The sequence below is a fragment of the Erpetoichthys calabaricus genome, chromosome 11, assembly GCF_900747795.2.
Source record: "Erpetoichthys calabaricus chromosome 11, fErpCal1.3, whole genome shotgun sequence".
Lineage (NCBI taxonomy): Eukaryota > Metazoa > Chordata > Cladistia > Polypteriformes > Polypteridae > Erpetoichthys > Erpetoichthys calabaricus.
This window is the reverse complement of record NC_041404.2, coordinates 70,397,341-70,412,961: the sequence shown is the minus strand read 5'-3', so window position 1 is coordinate 70,412,961 and position 15,621 is coordinate 70,397,341. Positions and strand designations below refer to the sequence as shown.

The 15,621-nt window shown below is 37.0% G+C and overlaps 1 protein-coding gene across 2 annotated transcripts in view; it reads right to left on the bottom strand.

The window, feature by feature from the left end:
• Positions 1-11,292, bottom strand: part of hdac6 (histone deacetylase 6) — a 101,800-nt gene extending 90,508 nt beyond the window's left edge. For both annotated transcript variants that reach the window (XM_028813311.2, XM_028813312.2), the window contains exons 1-2: positions 11,148-11,292; positions 5,589-5,699 (exon numbers count right to left, since the gene is read on the bottom strand). In XM_028813311.2, coding sequence (XP_028669144.2) covers positions 5,589-5,666 — 78 coding nt within the window. In that variant the 5' untranslated portion in view covers positions 5,667-5,699; positions 11,148-11,292. The remainder of the gene's footprint in view (positions 1-5,588; positions 5,700-11,147) is intronic.
• Positions 11,293-15,621: the final 4,329 nt, after the last annotated feature.

Sequence of the window (15,621 nt, the reverse complement as noted above, 5' to 3'; positions counted from 1 at the left end):
AATAAAAGACTAATCTATAATAATAAAAGGCAAAGCCCTCACTGACTGACTGACTGACTCACTCACTCACTCACTGACTGACTCATCACTAATTCTCCAACTTCCCGTGTAGGTGGAAGGCTGAAATTTGGCAGGCTCATTCCTTACAGCTTACTTACAAAAGTTAGGCAGGTTTCATTTCGAAATTCAAAGCGTAATGGTCATAACTGGAACATATTTTTTGTCCATACACTGTAATGGAGGAGGCGGAGTCACGTATCGCGTCATCACGCCTCCTACGTAATCACGTGAACTAAAAACAAGGAAGAGATTTACAGCACGAGTCACACGCGGGAACGAAGGTAAATGACGTTAATTTTTGACTGTCTTTTAATACTGTGTAAGCATACATATTAACACATGTGCAATTAAACGTGTGCATTTACGGGGTGATTTCTCAGGCTTAAAAGCTCACCTTTTATCAAACGCGGGAACAAAGGTAACTGACGTTGTTCGCTGTCTTTTAATACTGTGTAACCATACATATTAACACATGTGCAATTAAACGTGTGCATTTACGGGGTGATTTCTCAGGCTTAAAAGCTCGCCTTTTACTAAAAAGGTAAATGCAAAACTATTTTCAATCAGTTTATTGAAACGCTCCCGTTAAGGATTGCAATAACATATTCGCGAGATAAAAGAACGAAGTAGGGGGAAATGGAGGAAGAGCCGCAAACAGCGAACAGCAAAAAATTAATTAAACAATTGAGAACGGAGCGACTTAAGCATACAAGCATGTTCATAAGGGAAACAAAGCACGGTGTAAAACGTAAGTTTAAATTAAGTTTATAGAAACGCTCCCGCTGCGGATTGCAATAACATATTCGCGAGATAAAACTTTAATGAGAAGACACGAGGTATAAACGAACCACACGCCGTGGCGCAACGTTAGGGGCAACAGTTTCAACCATTCTATGATCTGCTTCTCGCAACTGAAAGACGGCACATGGCGGATGTTAGCCGACTTGCTGACCGCAACGTTAGGGGCTTCAAGTATGGCGCTGACGCAACATCTCAGTGCCAACACTTTGCAGACTCTACTTAAAAGACACGCCCTCCTGACTGGACAGTTAAAAAGACCAATCAAAGTAACGATGACATCAAGTATTACCCAATCAAAAGTAGGAAAGGAGGCATCTTCATAAAATGCGTGTGGGATGATTTGCATGAGACGCTGCTTTAAAAAAAAAATTATAAAAAAAATACGGGATAAATCCCGTCCAGTATTGATTCAAAACGGGACGCGCAATTTCATTCTCAAACGCGGCACCATTCCGTATTTTAAAGGACGGGTGGCAACCCTACAGTGCCAGGTAACCACCCATACAATCACATTGTGATTCAGACTAGGAATGCAATGAATGTAATTACCCCGATCTACATACAAGGCGAAAGTCTTGCAACATTCAAAGATGATGGTTTGGGATAAGTACACCATACAACATAAAAGAGCTTATGAAGCCTTGAACCGAAAAAAGCAAGATCTCAGAGATCGTAAAAAAAAAAAATAGGAGGTAATGTCGTTTTACTCGCTGTACATTTTAGTCAAACATTAACAGTTATTCCACGAGGGAGACCAGCAGATCAACTCAACGCGTGTTTAAAATCCATGCTTCTCCCACGCTCGGTTATATGTCGCGTGTTCTCGGGTAGGTGCACCAAAAAATGTATACATTTAAGCATGTAATGGGCAAACAAAAAATGAGGTATACCCGAAGGCACTGCAGTAGTACTTAATGTAACTTTACTTCTTAAATGTTAATGTTTTACTGTTTAATAATTTATACGCTTCTTATATGTTGTTCAAATTCTTTTATCAAAATACCACTGACAGCGCAATGCACGATAACATGGAGTGAATACACCATACGCATCTGCCCACGGCCGCCCTGCTGTGCGCAGATAGGAGTTGATTCTACAATAAAATAAAATAAACATAAAAAGAGTAAAACAATCATCACCCATAAAGCGGATAGTAGACGTGACGTACTATATGTCTACCACATTTCAAGTGTATAGGTGAAACGGTTTGCGACCTATAGGTCATTTAAAATCCTGGACAGACACACAAATTGCCACGGTAGCAAATTACAGAAGAAGATTTTACTGTTTAATAATTTATATTTATATGAAATGTGCTTCTTATATATTACTTCATATTCTCATATGATAATGATGTTAATGTTTATATTGATTTCTGTGTTATTAAAACTGCATGTATATGTGTATATGTATATATATATATATATATATACTAGCAAAATACCCGCGCTTCGCAGCGGAGAAGTAGTGTGTTAAAGAGGTTATGAAAAAAAAAGGAAACATTTTAAAAATAACGTAACATGATTGTCAATGAAAGCCCGTTTCATTCAGTAAGTCTTATGTGTGTGTTTATGTATGTGTGTATATATATGTAGATGTGTATATGTAGATATGTATATATATGTATATGTATATAAATGTTTATGTGTGTGTGTTAATTATATATATAATATATATATATATATATATATATATATATATATATATATATATATATATAAAGACAGCAACAGTTATAACAATGACAACACAATTTCATTGACAATCATGTTACGTTATTTTTAAAATGTTTCCTTTTTTTTTCATAACCTCTTTAACACACTACTTCTCCGCTGCGAAGCGCGGGTATTTTGCTAGTCTTCTATAAATACCTCTTTGAAGTTATAAGCCAGCATTTAAATATTTAATCCGCGATAGTGCATAGCATGTCAATCACGGACATTCGAAATGCCAAAATGACAGCTGTCAACACCTGTCTCGAGTGTTTGAGAGGCCATGTTTAGGTCTGTACGATCCATAGTGTCAAAAAATTGGGATCCAAGCTTTTTGCACGGCTTAAGCGAATTCGCGGATTACTGGCCCGCATCTTAATGGCCCTACACTGTATTTAGATAATCTAATAATCTCCATTTTGTTTTACTTAAACCTGGACCAGCTCAGCTAACATTCTCTTGCTGTTTCTCAGTGGTTTTTAAATACATTTATTAACTTTCCTGATTTTAGTAATTCTGTTAGCGCTAAAGGGCAGAAATCAGTTATTCTACAGATTATCTAGGTAATGTGCAGATTAACTAGGGTGATCCGTTAAAGTGCCGAAAATTTTTTCATTTCTCAAATTACCTAGGTAATCTGCAAATTACCTAGATAATCTGCACATTACCTACTAGGCACTCGTTAAAGTGAAAATAAGATCTTTGCTGGAACAACAGCAACGTTTCTGTATGCTTAAATTAATATAATGTTATTTATTTATTTTTCAATATCTAAAGAATCAAGTTAATACAATCAAACAATCAACAAATTAGTTAATAGAAACAATCATCAATCAATTAAAAAACTATAATACAAAGAATCAAATGGTTTAAAATATTATTACAATTAAGGAAATGAATTTGCAAAACGTATGATAAAATTATGCTTACTTATTAGTGCAATCTAAAGATTGGTGACACTTTGAATTACATAGCAATTGGTTTTTGCGACAAGCATACCTATTTGTGGTACATTTAGATTTGCAGTCACATTTTCTGAAACCCTGCCCAGTACCAAGGGATTGTTTTATTGCTGTTTGACGTTAAGATATTTCTACAGCAGGGACATCTTCTTTCGTTAAATATCTCTCTTTGCAAACACTGAATTCAGATTTTGCATACAATTGTTTTAAAATACCCGTTTTAGTACCAAGTTTATAAAAGCCATCCCTCTGTTTTACTAAGAACCACAGCTAAAATCGAGCGGGCATCAGTTTTTGCTCTGTCTACTTCGGGTACTTTAATTCTCACAGTGACACCTTCATCGACATTTGGGTGCTTTGCATTAGAAACTGCTAACATTTTCTTTGCTTGCTTTTCTAAACCTTTCTTGGCTTCATCATGCTGTATTTTCTGATCCATATTCTTTTTACAGATGTTGCACAATACATTCTTACCATACCCTTCTTCTTTAGGATCTATTTTACCACAAATTACGTGAACAAACATATCACATGATTTACAACCGGCGACGACAAGACACTGGCGAAACCAAACTAAAAGTGGAGGGAGAGAGGGAAGGAGTAGGGAAAGGAAATGAAAGAAACAAACTTTTGAACTTTAACGATACGGAAGCTGTTAATGTGCACATTACCTAGGTAAAATGCGGAAAACTCTTGATTCCACATGTTAATGGAGCAAATCAGTTAATCTGCAGATTAGCTAGGTAATGTGCACATTAACGGCTTTTGAGCTTTAGCGGTAACAATTCTACAAAAAGGGTGACAAAACCTGGTCCAAGACAGCTTGCAATGGCTGTGTGCTTTTATTCATGTCAATTTCTTAATGAGAAATCAATATTTGTGATTAGTTGAACATATAATTTAATTTAACATTACATCCTTTATGCCTGATATCATTCTGTTTAGCCAGATATACCTATTTGTGTATTTTCAATACAATGTTTTCTGAACAGTAGATTAAAACACCACAACATTTTTCATTCTCTTTTTTTATTAATGCCTTTATAATACTGGCAAAGTATTGCTGTGATTTAATTTTACAGCATGAAAATTCTTGTAGTTTATCCTGCAACTACAGTAATTAAACCAATATAGCATAACATTTTCAAAACTGTTTAATCCAAATCAGACTTGCTGTGCAATTACAGACTGTATGCAACTAATAACAAGGCATGCTGTCAACCCACCATCTGAGTAGAACAGGGGCTCGGGAGTCAAATGCTGCATTGACAGATCATGAGTATGTTGCCAGCAATGTATTAACGTGATTTGAGTGGTCAATACCACATGCTAAGTAATGAATCACAAACATCATGAATACCTGCAAAGTTTTACCATGACTGTTCACTTTGCACCATTACCTATTTAGGGCTTAAGGCTAAAGGGATTTTACACCCCACAGTTCTGTGAAATAATCCCAAAGTGTAAAGTGCCCCTACATTCTATCATGCTTTTAAATTACTGTAAGTATTGTTCACCATGGAAACCATGGCACTTGGGCTGAAAGGTTGCTGTTGGGGAAAACAAGCAGTAATATGAAGCACACACCTGGTTTAGTTTAATTTTAAAATAGTTAAATCTCACAAAACTTACCTGCTTTTTTACCTTTTCCTAAAACAACAAGGATAAGCTGTTTTACAATATATGTGCAATCACAAGACAGAACAATACTTAATAACACTCTTGACTTGAAAAACGGAAGTACAGTATACAGTAAGTTGTAAGGCTTTTGCACGCATGCTTGGATCCTTGCCTTTTGAAATCCACTTTGAAACATAAGAACAGGCATGACATTTTTTAAAATGTATAAACAATACTTCACTTTAGAAAATGAATTTTTCTGTCATTATTAATATATACTTTGATAGTGAACAAATAAGTTAAACCTGAAAAATTCCAATATATTTGAACAAATCAAATTAATATTTCAGATGTTCTCATGTTCTTAAACTGGTGCAATTTAAATAATCCTTAGTAGGATGGATACATGCATACACTTTCATTACTGACATACCTCAGATTGTGGCGATCTTGGAGAACGGGAAGTGGCACGTAGTGATCTCTCACTTGTCTGACTGGGAATTGATGTCATTATGAAACTGTTCAATCACTCATAAAAGTAGCTCTGCAATAAAAAATTAACACTTGAGACAAACATAAGTACACTGAAAAAAAGTAACAAACAAAGGAAACAGTATCATCAATATAAAGCAAGATAACAAAAAATAGAAATGATTACACTTCTCTGTCTTTATTGGGAAATGAAAGAAACACCCTGTTACTTTGTTTGCAAAGTGTCACGGTATTATTTGTTAAGATAATATATATCAGACAGCCTTGGTGTCATAATCACTCCTAACCCATTAACATCTGTGTTTGGCGTACTCCCAGATGGGCTTAAAGTGGAGAAGGAAAAATTGATTGTAATTGCCTATACCACACTAGCAGCATGCAGACGTACTCTTGCTCAACTGGAACATTCTTAGCCCACCTGTTATAAGTCATTGGGTAAATGATGTTCTACTGTGTTTGAAATTGGGGAAAAAAAAACTTGCTTAGAGGATATGTTCAAAACTTTTTTAAAATATGGCAAGACCTAAAAATATAATTTTAGAATAAGCATGTATATCAGGAAAAAGGATATTCTTCCTTCTTTGTTGTTTTTCAAGATTTGCTCTGGCTGTTGGCTCTTATCTCTTTCTCTTGGGTGGGGGTTGAATTCTGGTTGCTAAGTTTGACTTGATAATGTTGTCTTCTTTGATTTATAAGTTAGACTTGATTGTACTGAATGTTATTTTCTTCAAATTAACATAAAAAAAGATAAACATATATTTTACAAGGTAAATATATTTAATGGCAGATTTTTTATGATAGGACTTGAATGAAGGATGGCTTTATTCATATGCCACAATGATCTTTTCTGTCTGAAGGTCTTGTGCTAAAGTTAAAGATCTAATGAGTCATCACTAAAATTAACAATAACCCATTATGGGCTTTCAGAATTATTAAAGATGCATTGCACTTTTTGAAAGCAAATGATAAGGCAATACTAAACACATACTAAACAACCAAACTATTAATGTGTACCCTCTCCAATAATCATTATTTTAATATAAAAAAAAATTAAATGATAAATGAAAAAAGTACATTCATACAATGTATGCCAGACCTTAGTAGAATGTATTAAAACCAACACCAAACTCAATGTATATAAAATAGTTCATAGAGAGATTGTCTTAGTAAAGCCTTGATGCTGCTGAGAAAGGCTACACTTCCCATAATCCTGAATTGTATAAGATGCATATGCAAGGTTCATATCATGTTAACAGTTCATTTTTAGTTTTATAACTATCAACCCCGTATGTCTGATGCAAACTATGTACAGAACCAATTAATGTGGTATGTAGACTATACAGGGATGGCCAACTCCAATACTGGACAGCCTCAGTGGCTGCAGGTTTTTTTCCAACTAAGTTGCTTAATTAGAAGCCTGTCTTCATCAATAACATATCTTATTTAATTTCATGGCTTTTAGTGTTTTAACTCTACCATGTCAGTTCATCCTTAAATCAGTGGAGTTTTTTTCATCCAAGTGATTTGAAGCCTAAAACATATTGAGTAATTTTCTGTTCTTCACTTTCTCTTCAGTTTCCTTCTGAGTACTTAATTCAACCAAATAGTGAATGGTGAATACACACGGGTGGACATGGAGACAAACTAGACGTAGAACTTCTGGTTCCTTTGTCATTCGCATCTTATTGCTAATAAGCAGCAGTTAAAACAACAAATACAGCTGTTTAAGACTAAAATAAACACTTATGGGTTCAAAATCTTAACAAGCAAGACAACTAAAATGTACCAGAAAATGTCACTTGAGCCGTAAGTGCTACATCAGTAATGAATGATTTCTCATGAAGCAATTGGGTTGGAACAAAAACCTGAAGTCACCGTAGCCCTCCAGGACCAACATTGCCCAGCCCTGATGTAAAGGGTCATAGTCTTAAATAGCAAATACATTAAATGAATTTAATTAGTAGAAAAACTAGTCACTAATTAAGAAAATGGTGAGAATGAAAACCTGTAGCCACTGCAGCTCTCTAGGTTCAGAGTTGGCCACCCTGATATATAGCAACAATGATGTAAATATAAGAAAAAAAATCTGTCAAATGGAAACAATCATTATTTATTTGAAATAATTATACCTTATTATAACATTAAAAATATATTTTAAATATTACTTGTATCAGAAAAGTAAAAATGCTTACTTTATAGCAATAGTGAAAACAACACACACACAAAAAAAGAGTAAAATGTAAAAAAAAAAAAAAAAAAACAGAATTTAATTAAAAAACATACAGTACATGGCAGCACACATAGCAAAGGAGACTGTGCTGTGGCCTCACAGCTCCAAGAATTAGGGTTTGAATCCTGTTGTAAACACTGTCCATATATGTCCTTCCTTTGCCCATATCCCATGATGTTTATTGTAAGCCAACAACTGAGCTGAAGTAATAGATTGTGGAACTGTGTATGAATGTGCTCAGTCTGCGCCTCTTTACTATCTTACAACTTGATTAGCCAAACTGTAGACTATATAAAGTATACACAGTAGGAATTGACCTAACAAAAATCTATGCTTTGAGCATTAAGACAGATAAAATAAAGGTTCTAAGCAACAGTTAGTGTTACTGCCACATAGCTCCAGAGAACTGGGTTTGATTGCCAGCCCTATAGTTTAATGAATGGAGTCTGCACAAACTCCAATTGTCCATGTGAGTTTTCTGTAGGAGCTCAAATCTCCTTCCACATAACAAAGTCATGGAGAATAGCATCAAACTGCACTATTTTTGCCAGGGCAATTTTCATTTCTAGAACTATCTAAAATTAAAAATGCCATTGATTTGTACATTTTTACAAGATCAGCGTAACCCCTCTTACTTCAAGCCCACTCACACCATGAATAATTAACCAGAACACCAGTTTCTTCATGTCAGAATAAAGTAGAGTGAAGGAAAAAAAACACACGAACAAAAGGAAACACTGAATTAACACCATGAATTGCAACAGGTAAAGCAAAAAATCAGACTTTACCTCTTTACACTGTTATTTTACACCAAAACACAACCCTAAACAGTTTTTTTTTTTAATACAGTAAAGTGTTGTCATTTAAAATATTTACTGTGTATTTTACAGCATGTTATTTACCAAATATAGATTAATGATAAAAAGTTAGAGATTAACTGTTTAATATTTTGATTGTTATTTTAATAAACTACACTCCTGATTACTGTACTTTCTGAGAACAGGCCACATTGTTTCTTTCACGTATCAATAATAAGTAATAATAAGCCTTTTCTATTTTTCTTTAAAGTGAATGCCTTTTAGAAGTTGGTAGTATTTAGAGAAAATATCCTACACATAGACTTCAAGAATGAGTGAATTAATTACCTTTACAGATTTTTTTAGTAAAATGTGAACTTCAAACTAGGATTAAGAATAAAAACGGAAAAACTGCAATTAAATTACTGAATATGTTAAGGCTGATTATTGCCCCCAATTAGCATTTTTACATTAAAAAAAAACTTACATTGTGTGGCTTAAGCATAACTCCTGTAACTCACACTTTAAAACTGATATTGAATGATTTAATTTCTGATCATAATAAGTGATCTTTGTTTATATTTGTTACGTATGTGCTTAATAAGAAAAAATTACTTGCACCCAAAAACAGCAGTCCAATTTATATGAATATCTAGATTGAACAACCAGTGACACATAAGAAGTTAGTCCAAAGGCAGAACAAAGAAATGCTTAATTAGTCTGGAATGGACCTAAATGTGGGTACTAATTGCATAAGGTAAAACACCTATCACAGGCAATGCAAGCTGACATCTCTTATGACAAGGATTAATACAGGTGTAAAACGGTGTCATTTGGTGCCATCAATCAGGCACCGTGTAAGATGATAAACAGAGGGTATACAGCAAAGCATAATTTGTTTTCAAGAATATGCTACACATGCTGTATCACAGATGACCAATAGAGTTTGATGATATCTTATGGACATTCCTGGAAAATGGAAGCAACCCATGGTCAGGCAAGTGAAAAATAGCATTTTACAATATGTGACAGGATCTCTTTTATGTATAATGCCATGGCCTGAATGCCTCTAAAAAGCATTAAAAGCAACTAGCTGTCTTAGTCAAGCATAACATACCAAAAGATGCCCTCCTGGCTTTATGATTTCAAGAATATGGTTCAGATTGCAACTTTTGTCATTATTTTCTTTGCCACATCCAGACATAGAATCAGGCCCAAAAAAGAGATAGAAGGTAATCAAACATCAATTTAAACAATGATGAGTGGCAAATATCTGTCTTCATGGAGTTCATGAAAGGAGCCCTTTCACTGTGAGAATTCCATGGCTTGCTGTTTGCAGCTGAAACTTGTTAATGTAGGCACATTGATCATGTCACTTGATACATTGATCCTCACATGGTTTGGCTTCTCTAGAATTTACAGATTCTTCTGGACAGGAATCTGGACCTTATTACAAATGTCTCAAGCATTATCCTTGTACCATATCCAGTACCATATCCATTTATCAGACATCTACCATAGTACATCACACGGACTGTCTTGTCTCATTAAAGCCAATACTTCAGGCCATGCCAAATTCACGCAGCTGTTGTAGGACTAATGCATATTTTGCCAGTACTTTCTATGTGTGTTGTAGAGTTGTACAGGCTTCTCAAGGGGACCATGATTTGACATTGATCTGTAATGTACAATACATGAAAACTTCACCATGTGTAACCTGTCTGGTTTTCATTTACAGTGAATCACTGCGCATGGACGTAATAGTTTTGTTTGTTTATTTTTCTCAAGTTCTTTTTACTTCATCGCGAACGGCACTTTGGAAAGTCTATATATTGGAGGATATATTGACAAAAAGAATATGGCCAAAAATATCCTTTGTAAATATGCTTTATTGTATAAAACACTTGCTTTCTATGTTGGAGTCAATGTTTGTAATCATATACAGTACTATCTGTTCAAATAAAAAAATAAATAATATTCTGTCATAAACTGGATGTAATAATTTCATTCTAGATATTAAAAGTAAATAGCACCCCTCAAAATCATTGTGGTCAATGTGTTATTATACAGAAAATATATATAATACAAATAAAATATATATAACACAAATATAACACATTATATTATTCTCAAGAGAAATAAACTATTGTACGATTAAAAAAGATAAAGAAAAATATACAAGTTCTCATGATAATGGTTGTATCAGAAATTACAACATCAAAATAGTTTAGACTGTAACCGCATAGAAACAAAAGAGGACGGAGCCAAAATACTTTAATACAATCTACAATAAGTTCCTTTCATACGTTTAAACGCATATGTAGGTTGTTAGCCAGCAACCTTTAATTGTGAAGGAAACAACTACAACCTACAGGAGCTGCTGGATCCAAATTGGGATTACTGTAGTTTCCATTCAGCCAGACAACGCCTCTGTTAGTGATACTGTATATTGAAAAATAAGGTGCACCGTTACCGTGAGGCGTCGGCTATGCTCGTCGTCAGACTGCGGCAGCTTGAACAAACACCACAATACACTCAAACCTAAAAACCTAATCTCTCTTTATCGTCAGACGAGCTTCTCAACTGGATTCAACCCTCCGTGTCTTGTCTACTCGGCGCGAAGTAGTGACGTAACAATTTAGCGCTCTATACGTACAACGCCGCAAGGCGTTTCATCTCGACTGCTGAATGAGGTGAATTGTGATTTACACTGATGGGAGTTCATTATTATTGTATTAGCAATAACTTATTTTCTCTATTAATTAGGTTACTAATACAGCAGGCTTATAAATAATGCAGTATTTATGTAAATTGTTACTTTATTAGTATATTAATAAAAGATCTGAATACTGTAATCGAGTTATAACATACAGTCTAGACTCTAGACAATCCCATAAATAAGGTCTAGTATTTGACATCAGCATTACAGCAACTTCTTCTTCTTTCAGCTGCTCCCGTTAGGGGTTGCCAGAGCGGATTATCTTGTTCCAAATCTTCCTGCCCTCTACATCTTGCTCTGTTACACCCACCATCTGCATGTCCTCTCTCACCACATCCATAAACCTTCTCTTAGGCCTTCCTCTTTTCCTCTTGCCTGGCAGCTCTATTGTTAACATTCTTTTCCCAATATACCCAGCATCTCTCATCTGCACATGTCCAAACAACGTAATCTCACCTCTCTGACTTTGTCTCCCAACCTTCCAACCTGAGCCGACCCTGTCTCCTGCTTTCTGGTCAGTGCCGTCTCCAACCCATATAACATAGCTGGTCTCACTACTGTCCTGTAGACCTTCCCTTTCATTCTTGCTGATACCTGTCTGTCACAAATCACTCCTGACACTCTTCTCCACCCATTCCACCCTGCCTGCACTCTCTTTTTCACCTCTCTTCCACAATCTCCATTACTCTGTATTGTTGATCCCATGTATTTAGTCTCATCCACTTTCACCAACTCCACTCCCTGCATCCTCACCATTCCTCTGACCTCCCTCTCATTTACACACATGTATTCTGTCTTGTTCTTACTGACATTTCATTCCTCTGCTCTGTAGAACAAATCTTCAACTCTCCAGGGTCTCCTCACCCTGCTCCCTACTATCGCTACAGATCACAATGTCATCCGCGAACATCATAGTCCACGGGGACTCCAATCAAATCTCGTCTGTCAACCTGTCCATCACCATTGCAAATAAGAAAGGGCTCAGAGCCGATCCCTGATGTAATCCCACCTCCACATTGAATGCATCCGTCACTCCTACTGCAGTTCTTACCACTGTCACACTTCCCTCGTACACATCCTGTACAACTCTTACATACTTCTCTGCCACTCCCGACTTCCTCATACAATACCACAACTCCTCTCGCGGCACACTGTCATATGTTTTCTCCAGGTCCACAAAGACGCAATGCAACTCCTTCTGGCCTTCTCTATACTTCTCCATCAACACCCTCAGAGCAAACATTGCATCTGTGGTGCTCTTTCCTGGCATGGAACCATACTGCTGCTTACTAATCATCACCTCCCTTCTTACCTAGCTTCCACTACTCTTTCCCATAACTTCATGCTGTGGCTCATCAATTTTATCCCTCTGTAGTTACTACAGTCCTGCACATCCCCCTTATTCTTAAATATCGGCACCAGTGCACTTCTTCTGCACTCCTCAGGCATCCTCTCACTTCCCAAGATTCCATTAAACAATCTGATTGAAAACTCCACTGCTGTCTCTCCTAAACAACTCCATGCTTCCACATATACAGTATATCATCTGGACCAATGGCCTTTCCATTTTTCATCTTTTTCACAGCTGTCCTTACTTCCTCCTTGCTAATCTATTGCACCTCCTGATTTACTATCTCCACATCATCCATCCTTTTCTCTCTCTCATTCTCTTCATTCATCATCCTATCAAAGTTCTCTGTCCATCTGCTCAACACACTCTCCTCGCTTGTGAGTATGTTTCCATCTTTATCCTTTATCATCCTAACCTGTTGCACATCTTTCCCAGCTCGGTCCCTCTGTCTAGCTAATCGGTACAGGTCCTTTTCTCCCTCCTTAGTGTCCAGCCTCTCATACAAACTCATCATACGCCTTTTCATTAGCCTTTGCCACTTTTCTCTTCACCTTGCACCTTATCTCCTTGTACGCTTGTCTACTTTCTGCATCTCTGACTATCCCACTTCTTCTTTGCCATCCTCTTCCTCTGTATACTCTCTTGTACTTCCTCTTTCAACCACCAGGTTTCCTTTTCCTCCTTTCTCTGTCCAGATGTCATGCCAAACACCCTTCTTGCTGTCAATCTTACGACTCCTGCTGCAGTTGCCCAGCTGTCTGGCAACTCTTCACTGCCACCCAGTGCCTGTCTTATCTCATCCCTAAACTCAACCTTGCAGTCTTCCTTTTTCAACTTCCACCATTTGATCCTTTGTTCTGCCTTCCCTCTCCTCCTCTTCTTCTTGATCTCCAACGTCATCCTACAAACCACCATCCTATGCTGCCTAACTACACTTTCCTCTGCCACCACTTTGCAGTCTTTAATCTCCTTCAGATTGACTCTGCTGCATAGGATATAATCTACCTGTGTGCATCTTCCTCCACTCTTGTACGTCACCTTATGTTCCTCCCTCTTCTTAAAATACGTATTCACCACAGCCATGCCCATCCTTTTTGCAAAATCCACTATTCTCTGACCTTCTTCATTCCTCTCCTTGACACCATACCATCATACCATACCATCACCTCCTCATCTCCTCTGTTCCCTTCATCAACATGTCCATTAAAATCCGCTCCAATCACCATTTTCTGTCCCTTGGGTACACTGTTCATCACTTCATCCAACTCACTCCAGAAACTCACTCTCATCCATCGAACACCCAACTTGCGGGACATATGCATTAACAACAGTCATCATCACACCTTCAATTTCCAGCTTCATAATCATTAGTCTGTCAGATGCTCTTTTCACCTCCAAGACACTCTTGACATACTGCTCCTTTAGAATAATCCCTAACCCATTTCTCCTCCCATCCACACCATGATAGAACAATTTGAATCCACCTGCGATCCACCTGACCGTACTCCCCTTCCATTTAGTCTCTTGTACGCACCATATATCAACCTTCCTTCTCTCCATCATCTCGGGTAACTCTTTTTGCTTACCAGTCATAATGCCAACATTCAAAGTTCCAACCCTCAGTTCCACTCCCTTTACCTTCCTCCTGTCCTTCTGCCTCTAGACACGTCTCCCCCCTCTTCTTCTCCTTCTTCAGCTAACAGTAGCCCAATTTCCGCCAGCATCCTTTTATCTAAAAGTACTGGTGCTGGTACCGGTGTTAAGCCGGGCCTTGACAGATCCAGTATGGAAATTTGTATCGTTGTCCGTATATTGATCTGGCAAAATTTTACATAGGATGCCCTTCTTGATGTAACCCTCCCCATTTAACCGGGCTTGGGACCTGCACGAAGAAACACACTAGTTTGTGCATCCCCTGTGGCTGGGTTCAGCAATACAGCAACAAAACCATTAAACACTTTACTGCTTTATGTACTGTTAAAAATGTACCTGCCCATAATATGATACGATAGAGATAACATAAATTCCAAATAATGTTTCTCTCTTTTGTTGAATAACAAATTAAGGTTAAATAAAATGAAGCTTTTACCAAGTGATGTCGGGCAGCATGGTAAAGCTGCTGCCTCGCAGTAAGAAGACTTTGATTAGCATCCTAGATCCCCCCTAGTGTGGAGTTTGTATGTTCAAAGATTTACAAGTTAGGTGGACTGGCAACTCTAAATTGGCCCTAGTGGGTGTTTGGTGTGTGTGTGTGTTCATCCTGCGATGGACTGGCATCCTGTCCAGGGTTTGTTCCTGCCTTGTGCCCTGTGATACCTGGGATACTGGTCTGGTTTAAGTGGGTTAGAAAATGACATGACATGGCAAGCTATGTCAGTATCTGGTTATTAGTATCTCCATTATTTACAATACATATATACAAAGTGGTCACTTTGGTATACTGTACCTACACATCCATCATGGGGGGTGGAGCCTTTCCCCGCTGAATATGGTTCAAGGCAAGAACCATCCCTGGAAGGTCATAACCAGGCAAACTCACATACTGTATACTATATAATAGATTCAGAAAGTATTCAGATGGGTATGGGTTATTAAGTGTAGATTGATGGGCAACAATGGCAAATTTATTCATTTAAAATTAAAATCTACAGTATGATAAAAGTATGCCTGAAAGTAAAAAGGTCTGAATACTTTCTGAATCCACTGTATCCACACATACTGTACTCTTGCTGAGCCAATTTAGATTCACTAGTATGAACTTCCACAGGGCAGTACTTCTGATTGTGGTCATAAGGGCAATTTTTTTCATTAGAAAGCATCACTGGTCTGTGCATTACACATCTTTGTTTTGGGTCAGGATATCAGCACAGGCATCTT